A 15371-nucleotide genomic window follows, 5' to 3' on the forward strand; every position below is an offset into this window, starting at 1 on the left:
CCATGTGTGGAAGTGAAACTTGGACGATAATACTTTGTACAAGAAGAGAATAGAAGCTTTTGAAATGTGGTGCTATAGAAGAATGCTGAAGATTAGATGGGTGGATCATATAACTAATGAGGAGGTATTGGATAGGATTGGGGAGATGAGGAGTTTGTGGCACAACTTGACTAGAAGAAGGGATCATTTGGTAGGACATGTTCTGAGGCATCATGGGATTGCCAATTTAGTATTAGAGGGCAGCGTGGAGGGTAAAAATCATAGAGGGAGACCAAGAGATGAATACACTAAGCAGATTCAAAAGGATTTAGGTTGCAGTAGGTACTGGGAGATGAAGAAGCTTGCACAGGATAGAGTAGCATGAAGAGCTGCATCAAACCAGTCTCAGGACTGAAGACCACAACAACAACAACATGTTACTGCTGCACAAATTGGTACTTTCTTATTCAAGTGGGAATCCATAAAGTTTTATTTCTTGCAGCTTAATTTTCTGATTACTGATGACAACAGTTTAACTCATTTATTTGGAAACAATTTTAATAAAGTAAAGAGAGATCCATAATTTAATATTTGGAAGGAATATGTGGAGTTGAAATTTTTAGTGAGCAAGACGATGTTTCTTGATAATGTGACATACTTAATCTGAAAGCCCTCAATCTCCTGTTCTCTGTAAACATCTTACTTTTACAAAAATGTTCCATTCAAAAAGTTATCTGTAATCAAAGTCCTAGTGTCCCAGAAGCTTCTTATCTTAAATAATGATTATTTCTAAAACTCAGTCCCATAGTTTCACAGGCCTGAATTTCATTATTCTAGAAATGCTGATTTTCACTAGGAAAGCTTGTCAGCTTGAAAATTATTCAATTTGTAACATTTCATTTTAGCCTTTTTTGGTGGGCTCTGTGAATCCCCTTAGAAGAAGTAAATATTTGCATCAGTAGGACTTATGACTTTGCCTTTTTTTTCTAACTGTTGAGATAATAGTTAAACAGACTTGATGTCTTGCTTGTTATGATTTATATTACCTCATTTTGCAGTTTTTCATGTTATAAAGTAAAATATAATAAAAGATTTTGTCATTTACTCGTGCATACTTCTATAAGTAGCTGTGTAGAAATAGATTCAGTCAGTCAGTGTCCAGTAGTTAAATTGTAAACATCTACGCGTGTCTGTCAGCTGTTGAAATGTAAATACCTTTGTGAACTTCTTAAAGTTAGCCAATATGCAGTAGTTATTCAGTGGTAATTTCTCTGTGTTGTTATCAATTAACAATGTGTAATCAATAACAAATTACAGTGTATTGCAGTCTGGAGACACCAAGCACTATATTCGCAACATGTACTCATGACAGTGTGTGCAGGGTAGAAGTTTCTATATGCATCATATTAATGTAACTGTGACTTAATCTGCCACCAATGAAATGTGAGATTGATTGTTGATGAGTGTAGCTTACTGGTCTGATTTATACACTAAGACTCATGAATATTTAAAAAAGGCTAATAGTAATAAAAGTAAAATTGTGGTTCAATAAATGTGAAGGAATTGAAAACTGTGCGCTTCAGTATAGTGTACATTCTTTCATGAATGTCAACCCAACCATCTAATAATATGATCGTGAATCAAGACTACAGAAAATGAGACAACCAAAGACAAATAACCAGATCAGGTAAGTTACATGGTCTCTTCTAGTTTGGAGCAAGATATGTTACTTAATCAGAGATCACACTGTTTCCTTCCCCTCACCTCCCCATCGACCAGAGAAATAATAGGATGTATAGAAGAATGTGATCTCTGAAAACAGATCCAGAGAGCTTTCTCACTACAGCATATACATATTTGTGGCCATTGCCATAATGGACAGCATAGACACATGGAGCTCTGCAGTTTCCATAACAATTATTCACAATGGTATCATCTATTTTCAGCACATTTGGATGAAAAAGATACATAAACATGCCACTCCAAGAATACTGGTCTTCTGCTCTCTGAAATGAATATTGTATTATGTAACTTAAATTCCCTTCTTTATCCACTGCAGTAGTGAAAGATACATACAGAAAGAGCTCCTGTGATGAGCAGATAGTTACTGTTAGAGTGAGTGAGAGAGAGAGAGAGAGAGAGAGAGAGAGAGAGAGAGAGACTCACCTGGCAAAGTTGCATGAACTTTGTGATGAGATACTTGACCTCCTGAATGCTTTGCTTGCCACCAAAGTGTGCCTTCAGACAGTGGCAGTCCTTCTGGAAAGTAGTCAACTTCTTCATAAGGATGCTCAGTTTCATCCAATGGCCAGTTGTTATGTAATACAACACCTCCAAGCAGTCCTTCATCTCTCAGTGGCTCTAGTTTTTGTAAAACTTCTGACCTGCATCACAAAAAAATTTCTTTCTGTCCACTCCAACAAACAGGTTGACTGTGTATATCAAAGAAAAAATTTCTGACCAGATTAATGTGAAGAATGTTACATTAAAAATCACATGAAGTATAATTGGTTATGTGGACAGTAAAGAAATAATCTGCTTTGATCACAGCCAACAGAGTGAACAGTAAAATAGTACGACACATCTGCAAGTTCATTTGCTCACTTATTCACTCAAAATGTATGCCCCATGACTTCCAGATAAAGGAGCACCATAATGGATGTGGAATTATTCAAAGAATACAGCAACGAAGAGAAGTAAACACTATAAACTGTTTCTACATGCTGCACTATGTAACATTAATTCTGCATAAATTCATCAGTCAAGAATTTGCCTCATATATTTTGTCTGCAAGACAGCTATAAATTAACACTGTGGCAAATACATAGAAAAGGCATTGCCTTGAAAATATCCCCTAGTTTTTAAGGGAAACTATTCAGCTTCTAATTATCTACTAGTATTTATATCAAACACTTATAAATGCATGGAGGCTGACAAACAACAGCAATTATTTATGAGCTGTAAATAAGGTTTATTTTACTACATACATTTTCCTCTGAGGTATGGGTATAAGGGATCTACTTGAAGCAATTTTGGTGAAACACTGTCAGAATAAAAAGGTGTATTGATTAAAGAGAAGGTTTGCTGAATGTAGAGATAGATCATTATATTGAAAAAAGTAGAATGATAAAATAACATGATACAAAATACCAAAAATTCTACTTTAAATTTCCACAGACCACAACAAACTAACATCATAAACTAAGAATAAAGTATGTTGTTATTAATACAAGACCTTAGGTGTTCTTGCGGCATGGAGCTCAGCCCTGCCACTCCCCGCACTCCTACCTTCTATATGCTTCCTAAAGTCCATAAACCCAACTACCCAGAACACCCCATTGTGGCTGATTACAGTGCCCCCCCCCCCCTCCCCCCCCCCCCCCCCCCCGAAAGAATCTCTGCTCATGTAGACCAACACCTTCAACCAATACCCAGAACCTACTTTCCTATATAAAAGATACCAACCATTTCCTCCACCGACTCTCCACAATCCCTGTCTGTTTACCACTCGGTGCCCTGCTCATCACTAATGATACGACCTCCCTTTACATTAACATCCCTAATGTCCATGGACTTACTGCTATTGAACACTACCTTTCCCAATGCCCTATGGATTCCAAACCAATAACTTCCTTCCTACTTGCTTTGAATAACTATATCCTCACCCACAATTACTTCTCTTTTGAAGACATTACCTACAAACAAATCCTGGGTACGGCTGTGAGCATTTCCATGGCTCCATCCTGTACCAACCTATCCATGGGCCATCTAGAGGAATTGTTCCTAAACACCCAGAATCCTAAAACCCTCACCTGGCTCAGATTCAATGATAACATCTTTGCAATCTAGATTGAGGGTGAGGACACCCTATCAACATTCCTCCAGAACCTCAAATACTTTTTCCCCATTTGCTTCATCTGGTCCTACTCAACCCAACAAGCTACCTTCCTAGATGTTGACCTCCAACTCAAAGATGGCTACATCAATACCTCCCTCCACATCAAACCTACTAATTACCAGCAATACCCCCACTTCAACAGCTGCCATCCATTCCATACCAAAAAGTCCCTACCATACAGCCTAGTCACTGATGATTGTTGCATCTACAGTGACAAACAGTCCCTCTCGAAATAAATCGAGGGTCTCACTGAAGCCTTCACAGACTGTAATTATTCTCCCAACCTTGCACAAAAACAAATCTCCTGTGCCTTATCTTTCCAGTCTCCCACCACCTCCCTAAGTCCCACCGTCCAGCCACAGATGAGCATTATCCTCATAACTCAGTACCACCAAGGACCGGAGCAACTGAATTACAGTCTCTGTCAGGGTTTCAATTACCTCTCGTCATGCCCTGAAATGAGAAATGTCCTGCCCACTACCCTTCCCACCCCTTCCACAGTGGTATTCTGTTGTCCACCAAACATACACAATATACTCGTCCATCCTTACACTACCCCTGCACCCAACCCCTTACCTCTTGCCTCATACCCCTGTATGATACCAAGGTGTAAGACCTGTCCCATACATCCTCCCACCATGACCTAATCCAGTCCAGTCACAAACATCACCTATCACAATAAAGGCAGGACTACCTGTGAAACCAGTCATGTGATCTACAAGCTAAGCTGCAACCACTGCACTGCATTGTATGTGGGCATGACAACCAACAAGCTGTCTGACTGCATGAATGGCCACCAACAAACTGTGGCCAAGAAACAAGTGGACTGCCCTGTTGCTGAGCACACTGCCGAACATGACATCCTTCATTTCAATGACTGCTTGCAGCCTGTGCCATATGGATCCTTCCCACCAACACCAGCTTTTCTGAATTGTGCAGGTGGGAACTTTCCCTGCAATACATCTTCTGTTCCCGCAACCCTCCTGGCCTCAATCTTCATTAGTTACTGTCCTCACCCATCCAGCACCTCCCCCGTTCCCATTCCAGAACTACACAGCCCTCATTCCACCAGCGCACCGCACTTCTCTCCTTTTCGGTTTCCCCACTCCCCCATCCTGCTCCACAACTCTCTCCTGTCCTCTGTTTAACCTGCAGCACTTCACTGTCTCCACCCCTACCCTACTATCCCTCCCTCTCCCCACCCCAACCTCCGCCTTACCCCCACCCAGTTGCCACTCCCATCATGCACTGGTGCTGCTACTCGCATTGTGGTTACAGATGCCTGGGACTGCAGTCATGTGTGTGAGTTGCGTTTGCATCTTTGCGTGAGAGAGAGAGACAGAGAGACAGAGAGAGAGAGAGAGAGAGAGAGAGAGAGAGAGAGAGAGAGAGAGAGAGAGAGAGAGAGTTGGTATGTCATCTATTTTTGATGAAGGCCTTACTGACCAAAAGCTTTATTTGTGACAATCTTTCTGTTGTGCCTATCTGTGAATCGGCTTCTCCGCTACATGGTGAATGGCAACTTTTCTTTTCATAATATTGAATACTGAATATGTTATTTGTGTCAAATTACATATAACAAAAATACTGGTGTACCCCTCACTCGTGCGTTGGCAGTGGTGTTCAATCATTCATCATGATCCATAGATCCTATCAGGAAGGAGAGCCTGGATGTGGAATGAGGTGAGGTGTACATGAATAAAAGCAACATTTAATAACTTAAATTCTATACTGTATTACCAATAAATTACTGGTATCATTAAACAGCATAATTCTACACTACTGGCCATTAAAATTGCTACACCACGAAGATGACGTGCTACATATGCGAAATTTAACCAACAGGAAGAAGATGCTGTGATATGCAAATGATTAGCTTTTCAGAGGATTCACACAACGTTGGCACTGGTGGCGACACCTACAACGTGCTGACATGAGGAAAGTTTCCAACCGATTTCTCATACACAAACAGCAGTTGACCGGTGTTGCCTGGTGAAACGTTGTTGTGATGCCTTGTGTAAGGAGGAGAAATGCATACCATCACATTTCCGACTTTGATAAAGGTTGGACTGTAGCCTATCGCGATTGCGGTTTATCGTATCGCCACATTGCTGCTCGCATTGGTCGACAACGTTTGCAGCAATATGGACTATCAGCTCGGAGACCATGGCTGCAGTTACCCTTGACACTACATCACAGACGGGAGCGCCTGTGATGGTGTACTCAACGACAAGCCTGGGTGCACGAATGGCAAAACGTCATTTTTTTGGATGAATCCAAGTTCTGTTTACAGCATCATGATGGTAGCATCCATGTTTGGTGACATCGCGGTGAACGCACATTGGAAGCATGTATTCATCATCGCCATACTGGCGTATCACCCGGCGTGATGGTATGGGGTGCCATTGGTTACACGTCTCGGTCACCTCTTGTTCAGATTGATGGCACTTTGAACAGTGGACATTACATTTCAGATGTGTTACGACCCGTGGGTCTACCCTTCATTAAATCCCTGCAAAACCCTACATTTCAGCAGGATAATGCACGACCGCATGTTGCAGGTCCTGTACAGGCCTTTCTGGATACAGAAAATGTTCAACTGCTGCCCTGGCCAGCACATTCCCCAGATCTTTCACCAACTGAAAACGTCTGGTCAATGGCGGCCGAGCAACTGGCTCGTCACAATATGCCAGTCACTACTCTTGATGAACTGTGGTATCGTGTTGAAGCTGCATGGGCAGCTGTACCTGTACACGCCATCCAAGCTCTGTTTGACTCAATGCAAAGCAAGGCCGTTATTACAGCCAGAGGTGGTTGTTCTGGGTACTGATTTCTCAGGATCTATGCACCCAAATTGTGTGAAAATGTAATCACATGTCAGTTCTAGTATAATATATTTGTCCAATGAATACTCATTTATCATCTGCATTTCTTCTTGGTGTAGCAATTTTAATGGCCAGTAGTGTATTTGTGCCTATGCCAATTAAACTTAATTTAGTAAATTAACAGGAAAGCTTTAACTTGGAATACAAACTGCTGCTTCCTCAGTTTTATTAAATAACTGTTGCTTACCAGCTGATGCTAGCTTAATATATATGAGAATATGCTGGTATTTTTTGAAGAAAAGAAGTCTGTCTTTATCCAGTCTGTAGCAAAAGAGGACTGTTTGTAGGACACCACCAGGGGAGAGTGGGGAGATACAGGCAATGCCGACATCATTGTTTTCTCAGCTGAGTAGTGCTGTAGTTAGTGGGAGACAGTGCAGCACAGGAGCTGATGCAGAATTAGAATGCAGAGGCAGTGAGTTATTGTGATTTACTGTCTTATTATGGCACTAAAAATTAATCTGATGTTATTTTTGGTTTATGCTTAAATTTTGGGAAGTGTTTCAATGCTTTTTCAATGGTAATAAGTATAATGCAGATAGATAGTATGTTTCTTAATGCATCTTTTAGCATAGGATTGTAATTTTTTAAACATTAGCAAAGCCATTAAAGTCTGGTCTCTGTCATGATGTCTGAGTTGGATAATATCAACAGATAAATGTGGGGAAATAAAGAGAGCGCATCCACATGCTCTAAAAATCAGTAAAACATTGTTTACACTTAAGTAAGGTCTTACATGTAATTTCAGATGATGAGAACAAGAAAAGGAAAGAGGGCTAAATGGACTGAAGAAACTCTAAAAAAGGCATTAAGTTTGGTGAATCAGGGAGAGCATGGAACAGCATATCAAAGGAGCTGAACATACTAAAAATTAGAATTTCCAGTCTATTAAAATCAAATTCAGGAAAGAGACCTTCATTGAGGAAAACATCTGTTTTTACTCCTTTACAGGAACAAGAATTAGTCAACCATGTGACTACATTGGCATAATTATTCTACGGCATCTTCTTGGTTGAGTTGCGGTGGACTGTCTACAACTTGCCAAAAAACTAGATTGTAAGCACAATTTTGATAAAATTACCAAAATGGCTGGACAAGACTGAATTTATGGTTTTAAAATGAGAAATGCTGAAATAAGTTTAAGAAAACTATCAGCACAAGCATCAATAGAGTTCTAGGTTTCAATAAAGCTAAAGTTGATTTATTTTTTCCAACTAGAACAACATTTAAATTAAACATGTTGGACATGTATTTTGATGCACGTGAAGATACCAAAATTTGTTCCTTTTTTGTAACAGGAACTTTATTCTGTCTGTATCCCATACTGTTGATATTACCCTGTAAGGATATCAAATTACCCACATACTTGGGGCAACAAAGGTTGCAGGCTTCAAAACATGTCTATATAGCTCTGAAGGTGTTCAAGATTTTTTGGTTCTCCTGGTGCAGCTATATGTCTAACAGTCATGGGTCACACAGGGTGGCATGAATTTTTCCATACAAGTGACAAATTCCAAAATAAAAAGAAAAATGTCCTCCACTAGTTGTCATGCACCATTATAATGAACACTGCTACTTGCTGTATAACTGACAGGAATTTTCATACCTAGAAGGTACATAGGCATGTAATTTGTGGAAGAGAGCCTAATGAAGTATGTTTTTAATTTTCTTTTGAATTGGTTAGGATTTTCAGTTTCTAGCTTCATGTTGGGTGGGAGCTTCTTGAATACATTTACAGCACTGTACAGTATAGTATATAACTCCACTCCGAACTCCTAGACAATGAGGCTAAGTCTGCATGAATCTTTTTTATCTTGTATTGTGATTAAGCTAATCATAGTCCAGCTGAAACTGATCTTTATTATCAACAACAAAAAACATTTGAAAGGAGATGTTGTGGGAAGTAAATGTTTGAACTTGAAAATAGTTAAAGATGTGTGGGTATCTTTCTTACACAGTATTTTCCCTGTTCACTGCTGCTGTATAAATACTTTATTTACTTTAGCCGCACTGCTCTAGAAGATAACTACATAAGATGACAAGGGGTGAAAATGGGCAGTCTAAGCCAGTGGTCTTGTGTTTAGGCCAACATGCTTCTAGAGAAATATATGCTGAGTTGAGTTTTTTGATTAGTTTGTCTAAGTGTTGATTCCATTGTAATACATTTTCCAGTTGCACTCTAAGAATTTTGCACTCAGTGCTTCATTTAGCACTCAACTCTTTTTGGCTTCTTTGAAATTGCATAATATAAGACTGAAATTTCAAATTTTTATAGCATAACAGTTGTAGGCCTGTGAACTTTTCGAAAGAAATTTCTGAGAATGTACATCTGAAACACAGCATTGTGTGGAAATGATTCATAGTCTGTGGGAAAAATGAGAAAGTAGATAGTTGAAGTATTACAGAGTGATACTGAAAAATAAAATGACTAATAAGATAAAAAATATAAAAAAGGATTATTTTAATAACTCTTACTAGAAGAGGGGTAACAATTATGGGACATGTGTTAACCTCAGGGAATAATTACCATGATACTTAAGGAATCCTTAGAGGACAAAAACTATAAGGGAGGACAGAGATTGGAATATATCCAACAAATGATTGAGGAGTTGGGTACAAGAGCTACTCTGAGATGGAGATGGTAGTACAGCAAAGGAAGTCTTGATGGGCCACACCAAACAAGCCAGAAGATCCAAAACAGTACTAAGGTCACATTTTCTGACAGTGCATCTCATAGATACATGCTAATATTAGCAGTTTTTGATAATGCATACTAAAATAAATTAACAAATATCACTAATTTCATATCCCTGAAGATTTTCTCTGTATCAGTATTTACAGAGCATTTGCACTCATTTATTGCCTTGTTTCTAAATGCTCTTACTCTCACTGACTCAGTGTAAGAACTATCTTTGTGTACTCTAGTTCTCATTACAAGTGGGTGCCTCTCAATCTGGGGTCCAAGCAACCTGCCCTTTCTTTTAACCTTCCACAATCTATCCCTCTCTGCTTCCTGAGGAAGGAGCTGTTAGTTTTTAAAGATACAGAGTGTATCAGCAGTAAAATCCTGCATGACCAAGTAAGCAAGAAAAAACTGTGAGACACACCAAGTACAGCCTAACTGAATAGGCTGCCCACATCAATTGCTGTGGCTGAGTGTAGAAATCATGACCAAATCCTAGGCAGTGTTTGACAAAAATGGTTCAAATGGCTCTGAGCACTATGGGACTTAACTCCTGAGGTCATCAGTCCCTTAGAACTTAGAACTACTTAAACCTAACTAACCTAAGGACACCACACACATCCATGCCCGAGGCAGGATTCGAACCTGCGACCGTAGCGGTCGCACGGTTACAGACTGTAGCGCCTAGAACCACTCGACCACTACGGCCGGCCTAGTGTTTGACTCCAAAGACACAAAACATGCCATTATGCTTGCACAAGTACATCTAGCATAGGTTTTTCATTCATAGTGTGTCTGCCTGCAATGATGCACCATGAGAAAACCAGTCCAGTAAGAAGTAAGATTAAAATGCAAGTGTCTAAAAAGCGAAATACAGAATAAATTTCTGTTGGTTGCAGATGAAAACAAAAAGTCTAGCAAGTACATATCATGCATGAAACGCTCTACATTATTCTGTTTCCAGTTGGGAATGAATCATTTAAGGAAACACAGTTGTAAGAAATTCCACACAGATACAGCTTCTTCAGGGATACAGGCAGTAACAAAAACAGTATAACAGCAAAGTTTATGTTGGTTTGGTAAAGACTTCAAAGAATTAATAGATCTAGGTGCACATTATAGAGAAATCACCATTTCAGACATCCTGCAACATCACTCTACATTAAACAGACATGTCAAATTACAGGCTGATGCATTTGCCCAGCATGATGCCTTGTGCTTCCCCATTGTATAAATCTAGCACTTAGCCACACTTTCAGTGAATATAACTTCTTGTTAAATCACACCCAGAACATCACAGCAACAATAAATAGTGCAAAATACATTGTATGGTACATGAAGAAAAGACACCACTGCTCGCCTTTTAAAAAAGAGGTCAGTACACCCAGGAGCAGCTTGTTCATTGTGCTAGAGCCATCACACACTGAGTATAACAAAGCTGCTGCTTTGCTGACAGAAAAAAATTACACTTAACAGATTGCATGGATACAATAATGAAATTGCAGGAAGAGTTGTGGATTTCCTGAAACCATTTAAAGAGGCCACAGATGAAATAGAAGGCAAAAAAGAACATACAATCCACTTAGATGTTTGGTTTCACAAAGGATCTACCAGAGCTGGTTTCAGTTGCAAGATATATCTTATGTGTCCTAGCAACAATTACACCTGGTCAATGGTTATTTAGTAAAGCTGGCATGTTATTAACAAATTGCCACAGTCAATTAAATCATGAACACTAGTGATTTACCACTGATCAACAGTAATCATAAATTTTCTTCTTTTGCATACAAATGAAAAAGTGAAGAGTTACAGCTGTAAGGCTATTCACGTATTCGGAGTCTGGACAACAGACATGGAGAGAGTATGTGAACAAGTCGAATCATGTGTGGCCAGCCACTAGTGGCTTGGTCCTCCCTTCAGCAAGTGAGTCTTAATGATCAGACACAGAACACTGCAATACTCTAATCAGTGTTACTTATCATTTTGCCTCCTGAAGATAAGTACTGCCCAGCAATTTGTCTCATAAATTATTAGAAATAAAATCTCTGAGAGCAAGAGGTTCAATGCTGTTTCACCTCCATTGGGTCCTGTTGATTCTAAGTGACTTGTTCTTGTACCAATAGATGGTAAAGAAAGAGCCTTTCTCAGTGTCATATAAATTACACTTTCATTTTTTTTCTGCAAGACTTCTCCCTCCCCCCCCCCCCCCTCCCCAGTCTGGCCCGTGTATACATTGTACATTTGACATATATATTACACACATCTTTTCCTTCCTTCTCTCTGTATCCATCTCTTTCTTTCCTGCCTCTCCATGCAGGAGATGTGGAGTCTTTATTTATTCCAATCTGTAACTGTTAATGGTTTGTGCATGTTGTCACTTATGCCTGGCAGTACAGTGATGTGTACAATAATCGCAATTGCATGTAATTAATGACATTTGTATCAGTAAAGGAATATTATGTTGGAACAAATAAGCAAAAGTTATCATTTTATCATCATCTTAGATGCAATCCCAATATTGCTCTCTCATTTGTGCACCTCATAAGAAGAGGCTGGAAAAATTCACATTTTGCCTGCAAAATAGATGTAAATTCTGCCTCAAAATGCAAAAAATGCAATTACTTAATGGAAACTTTTTCATAGCAAATTATATCCAATTGAATATTTCATCAAAAATAGTTTGAAATAGCTTTATTTTCTGCATATAAATATCAAAAATGTAACCAGTTTACAGTTGTTGCTATTGTACATTAGCAGATGAAGCCAATTTGGAAAGATAATGTGCAGCAGAACGGGTTTCAAAATAAAAAGTGCACAAATGCAATCACATATAATAGTGCTCAAAGCTCTGGTGCCATGACAGGTGTGGGAGGTTAAATTGTCTATTTAAGATACACACCAAGTAATGCAACATGTACGAGGGCTATTTGGAAAGTAAGGAATGATAGGTCGCAAAATGGAAACCACAGTGAAAATCAAAACTGTTTTATTTGCAATGGTTAGTTACACCTTCCAGCTACTTCTCTACACAGTAGCTGCTCAGACTTAGACATATGTCATAGCGTTGTACTAACAATTTCCTCATTATAGAAGACAGCACCAGTGCTTTTCAACAGTTTTCTACTCTGGACTGCAACTCATTGTCTGTGTCGAAATATTGTCTTCATAGCCAACAGTTCATTTGAGCAGAGATGAACTTCAGGGGTAGCCAATTATGGGCTTTATTGTGGGTGATCAAACACTTCCCATTGAAAACGCTGCAGGAGCATCTTCATTGCCCCTGCAGAGTGTGGCCGAGAATTGTTGCACAGAATGAACTGCATGACAGTTATGTTATGTGGATTGCATAGCTTCAGGCCAAATCTATTGATAGGCCCTCATACTTGGTGGGAAATGTTAATTTCTATCCATCTTTATGTTCTCATTGTGAGTTGAGAACTGAAAAGAGCATCATGATTCGATCAACAGGTGTACTAGACACAGTGCCCAATGCATCTGTGCAAAGCTTCATCAGATTTTCGCTGTGTTTTCCATTTCATGACTGATCGTTCCTTACTTTCCAAATAACACTTGTATATAACAAAGAAACAAATACATTTGGTTGATAGCTAAAGTTTGAAAGTTGGTATAATGCAGACACTTTTAACATGACAAATTTGGTACTGGATGTTTTGCACTGTGGTTGCATCAAATCTGATAGAGGTCAGGCCAGAACTATGTCATTAAGCAGCCCCTAGACAGGCAATAATATTGTATAATCATATTGTGCAATTTTACTATAGTTCTCCCTAGACTGCACAAGAAAACTGCACAACTATAAGGTACAATATTATGGAGTGAGTGCAGCCATAGATTTGTAGAGCTCTATGGACTGTAATAAAATTGCTCTCTCTCCCCATTTTGGGGTCATTTTTAATTTCTGATGATGACAATGCCAAGCTGTGAGTACAGATGGCCCCAGAGCCTGTTACTTGGAAGACACTATCAAGGATATTGTCAATACTGCCCACAGATGGCGCAATATTTCCATGCAGCAGAAAGTATTTCAAAATTTTCTGATGTTCTCAACATTATTGTGCAACTTCTCAGTTCCACCTCTACACATTCAATATTATTGCACTCCAGGAAAATTTTTTCAGTATTATTGATCATCTAGGGTGCACTTTTAACAATTCCTGCTGACCCAATAAGCAACTATGTGGTAGCCATTCCCAAATGCTTTGTGTAGTGCATTGCTCATTGTTTTCTGTTCTCATTTTGAAATGAGTGAAATGACTAATCCTGGTCCATCACATATTTTTATTATGAACCTTACAACACCAGAAGAGATTGGCAATTCATCTGACAATGTCAGTTCTACTTACTTAGAACACAGATATAGGCTGCTGTCCTATGAGATGGTGGCAGGGCTTGTTTCTCCACTCTAATCCTCACCCCACTAGTGGTCCAAATTATAGTTTATTTATGATCATGACCATTTGCCACTACAGCTTAGTGCTCACACTCTGCACTGTAGTGATTGGAAAATAAAATCTGTCACGTTTTCTGACTGTCCCAAAATTCTTCCCTTAACATTAAAATAGTTACTTATGGTTCTGCTGCTATGCAAAGTGCCTTGCTAGTTCTATCTATAAATTTGTCAAACAGAAGCATGGTTTGCACAGCTATGAATGTTCACAAAAGGTCAAAATTAATATTCTGCTGATTTTGTAATCATGGAATTGGTTGGGAAAAGACAAACAGTGTCCAGAAACATCTTAAGTAGGAGACACTTTCAGTTCACCAGCAGGAAAATGCTACTGCTTTTCAAGATAACAATCTTTTTTTGAAAGTGTAATAACAGAAGAAAGAAAAGGGAGGGCAGTTTGGAAGAAAAAGGTGTTGAAGTTTTTGCAAAACCAAACATTCTACTCAAAAAGTTCCCAATCAGCACTTTTTTTAACAGATAACATATTTGTCTCCACCTACATAGCATGACAACCTTTTAAATTTGAGCATCTAATCATTTACAAATAAAAAATAAATGTGTATTTTGACAAAAATAGATGTGATTTTTGAAAAAAAAAAATTGATGCGAATGTTGTCAAAAATAGATATACAATTTCAGGTCTCAACATGACAACAGATGAGGTGAATTTGTGAACACCTCTGCTTTGCTGGTACTTGACTGATGGATACCATTTTGATTTTGTAGCAAATAGCGCTTCCCAGCTGAAAGCTATCTAAGGCGTTGTCTACAGTGAGGGCTTCCCTCATGCCGTTTTGAATATTGGGTGTGTTGTTACCATGTTACATGTATCAATGGACCATATAATATGTGTACCACCTGTCTGTCTATCCTCCCCCTTTCTTTGTCCATTTCCCCCTTCACCATTTCTCTTTCTGTGCCTTCCTTCCCACCTTTCCATGTCCACAGCCCCTACCTTTGTCCATCTCTTCCTCCCCATCTCTATGACGATCTCATCCTCACCCTTCTCTGTCCATTTTCTCTTTCTACCATCTCTCTATCCATATTTTCCTACCGCCTCACTATCTGTCCATCATCTCCTCCTCCTTATCCTCCTCCTTCTTGTCTGTCTATTTCCCCCTCCCCTTCATTCTGTCCAACTCCTCTCCTTCCCCTCTCTCTGTCCAATCCCTCCTCCCCCTCTCTCTCTGACCATTTCCTTCTCACCTTCTCTCTGATTATCCCCTCCTCATCCTCTTTCTCTTTCCATCTCCTATTCTACCTGTCTCCACCTCCCTAGTCCAACTCCCCTACCCTCCCTCCCTTTCAATTTCCTCCTCTACATTGTATCTACCAAATTCCTCCTCCCCTCTCTCTGTCCATGTCCTCCTACCCAGCACATATGTCTACCTTCTCCTCCTCTTGCTCTCTGTCCACCTCCTCCTGCCCTCTCTGACCATCTCCTGTTGCCCCCTCCAC

The 15371-nt window shown here is 39.4% G+C and overlaps 1 protein-coding gene across 1 annotated transcript in view; it reads right to left on the reverse strand.

Moving 5' to 3' along the window:
- Positions 1 to 15371, reverse strand: part of LOC126412921 (uncharacterized) — a 224791-nt gene that overhangs the window by 78643 nt on the left and 130777 nt on the right. The window contains exon 9 of the mRNA XM_050082810.1: positions 2146 to 2363. Within this exon, the coding sequence (XP_049938767.1) occupies positions 2146 to 2363 (218 nt within the window). The remainder of the gene's footprint in view (positions 1 to 2145; positions 2364 to 15371) is intronic.

The sequence above is a fragment of the Schistocerca serialis genome, chromosome 7, assembly GCF_023864345.2.
Source record: "Schistocerca serialis cubense isolate TAMUIC-IGC-003099 chromosome 7, iqSchSeri2.2, whole genome shotgun sequence".
NCBI lineage: Eukaryota > Metazoa > Arthropoda > Insecta > Orthoptera > Acrididae > Schistocerca > Schistocerca serialis.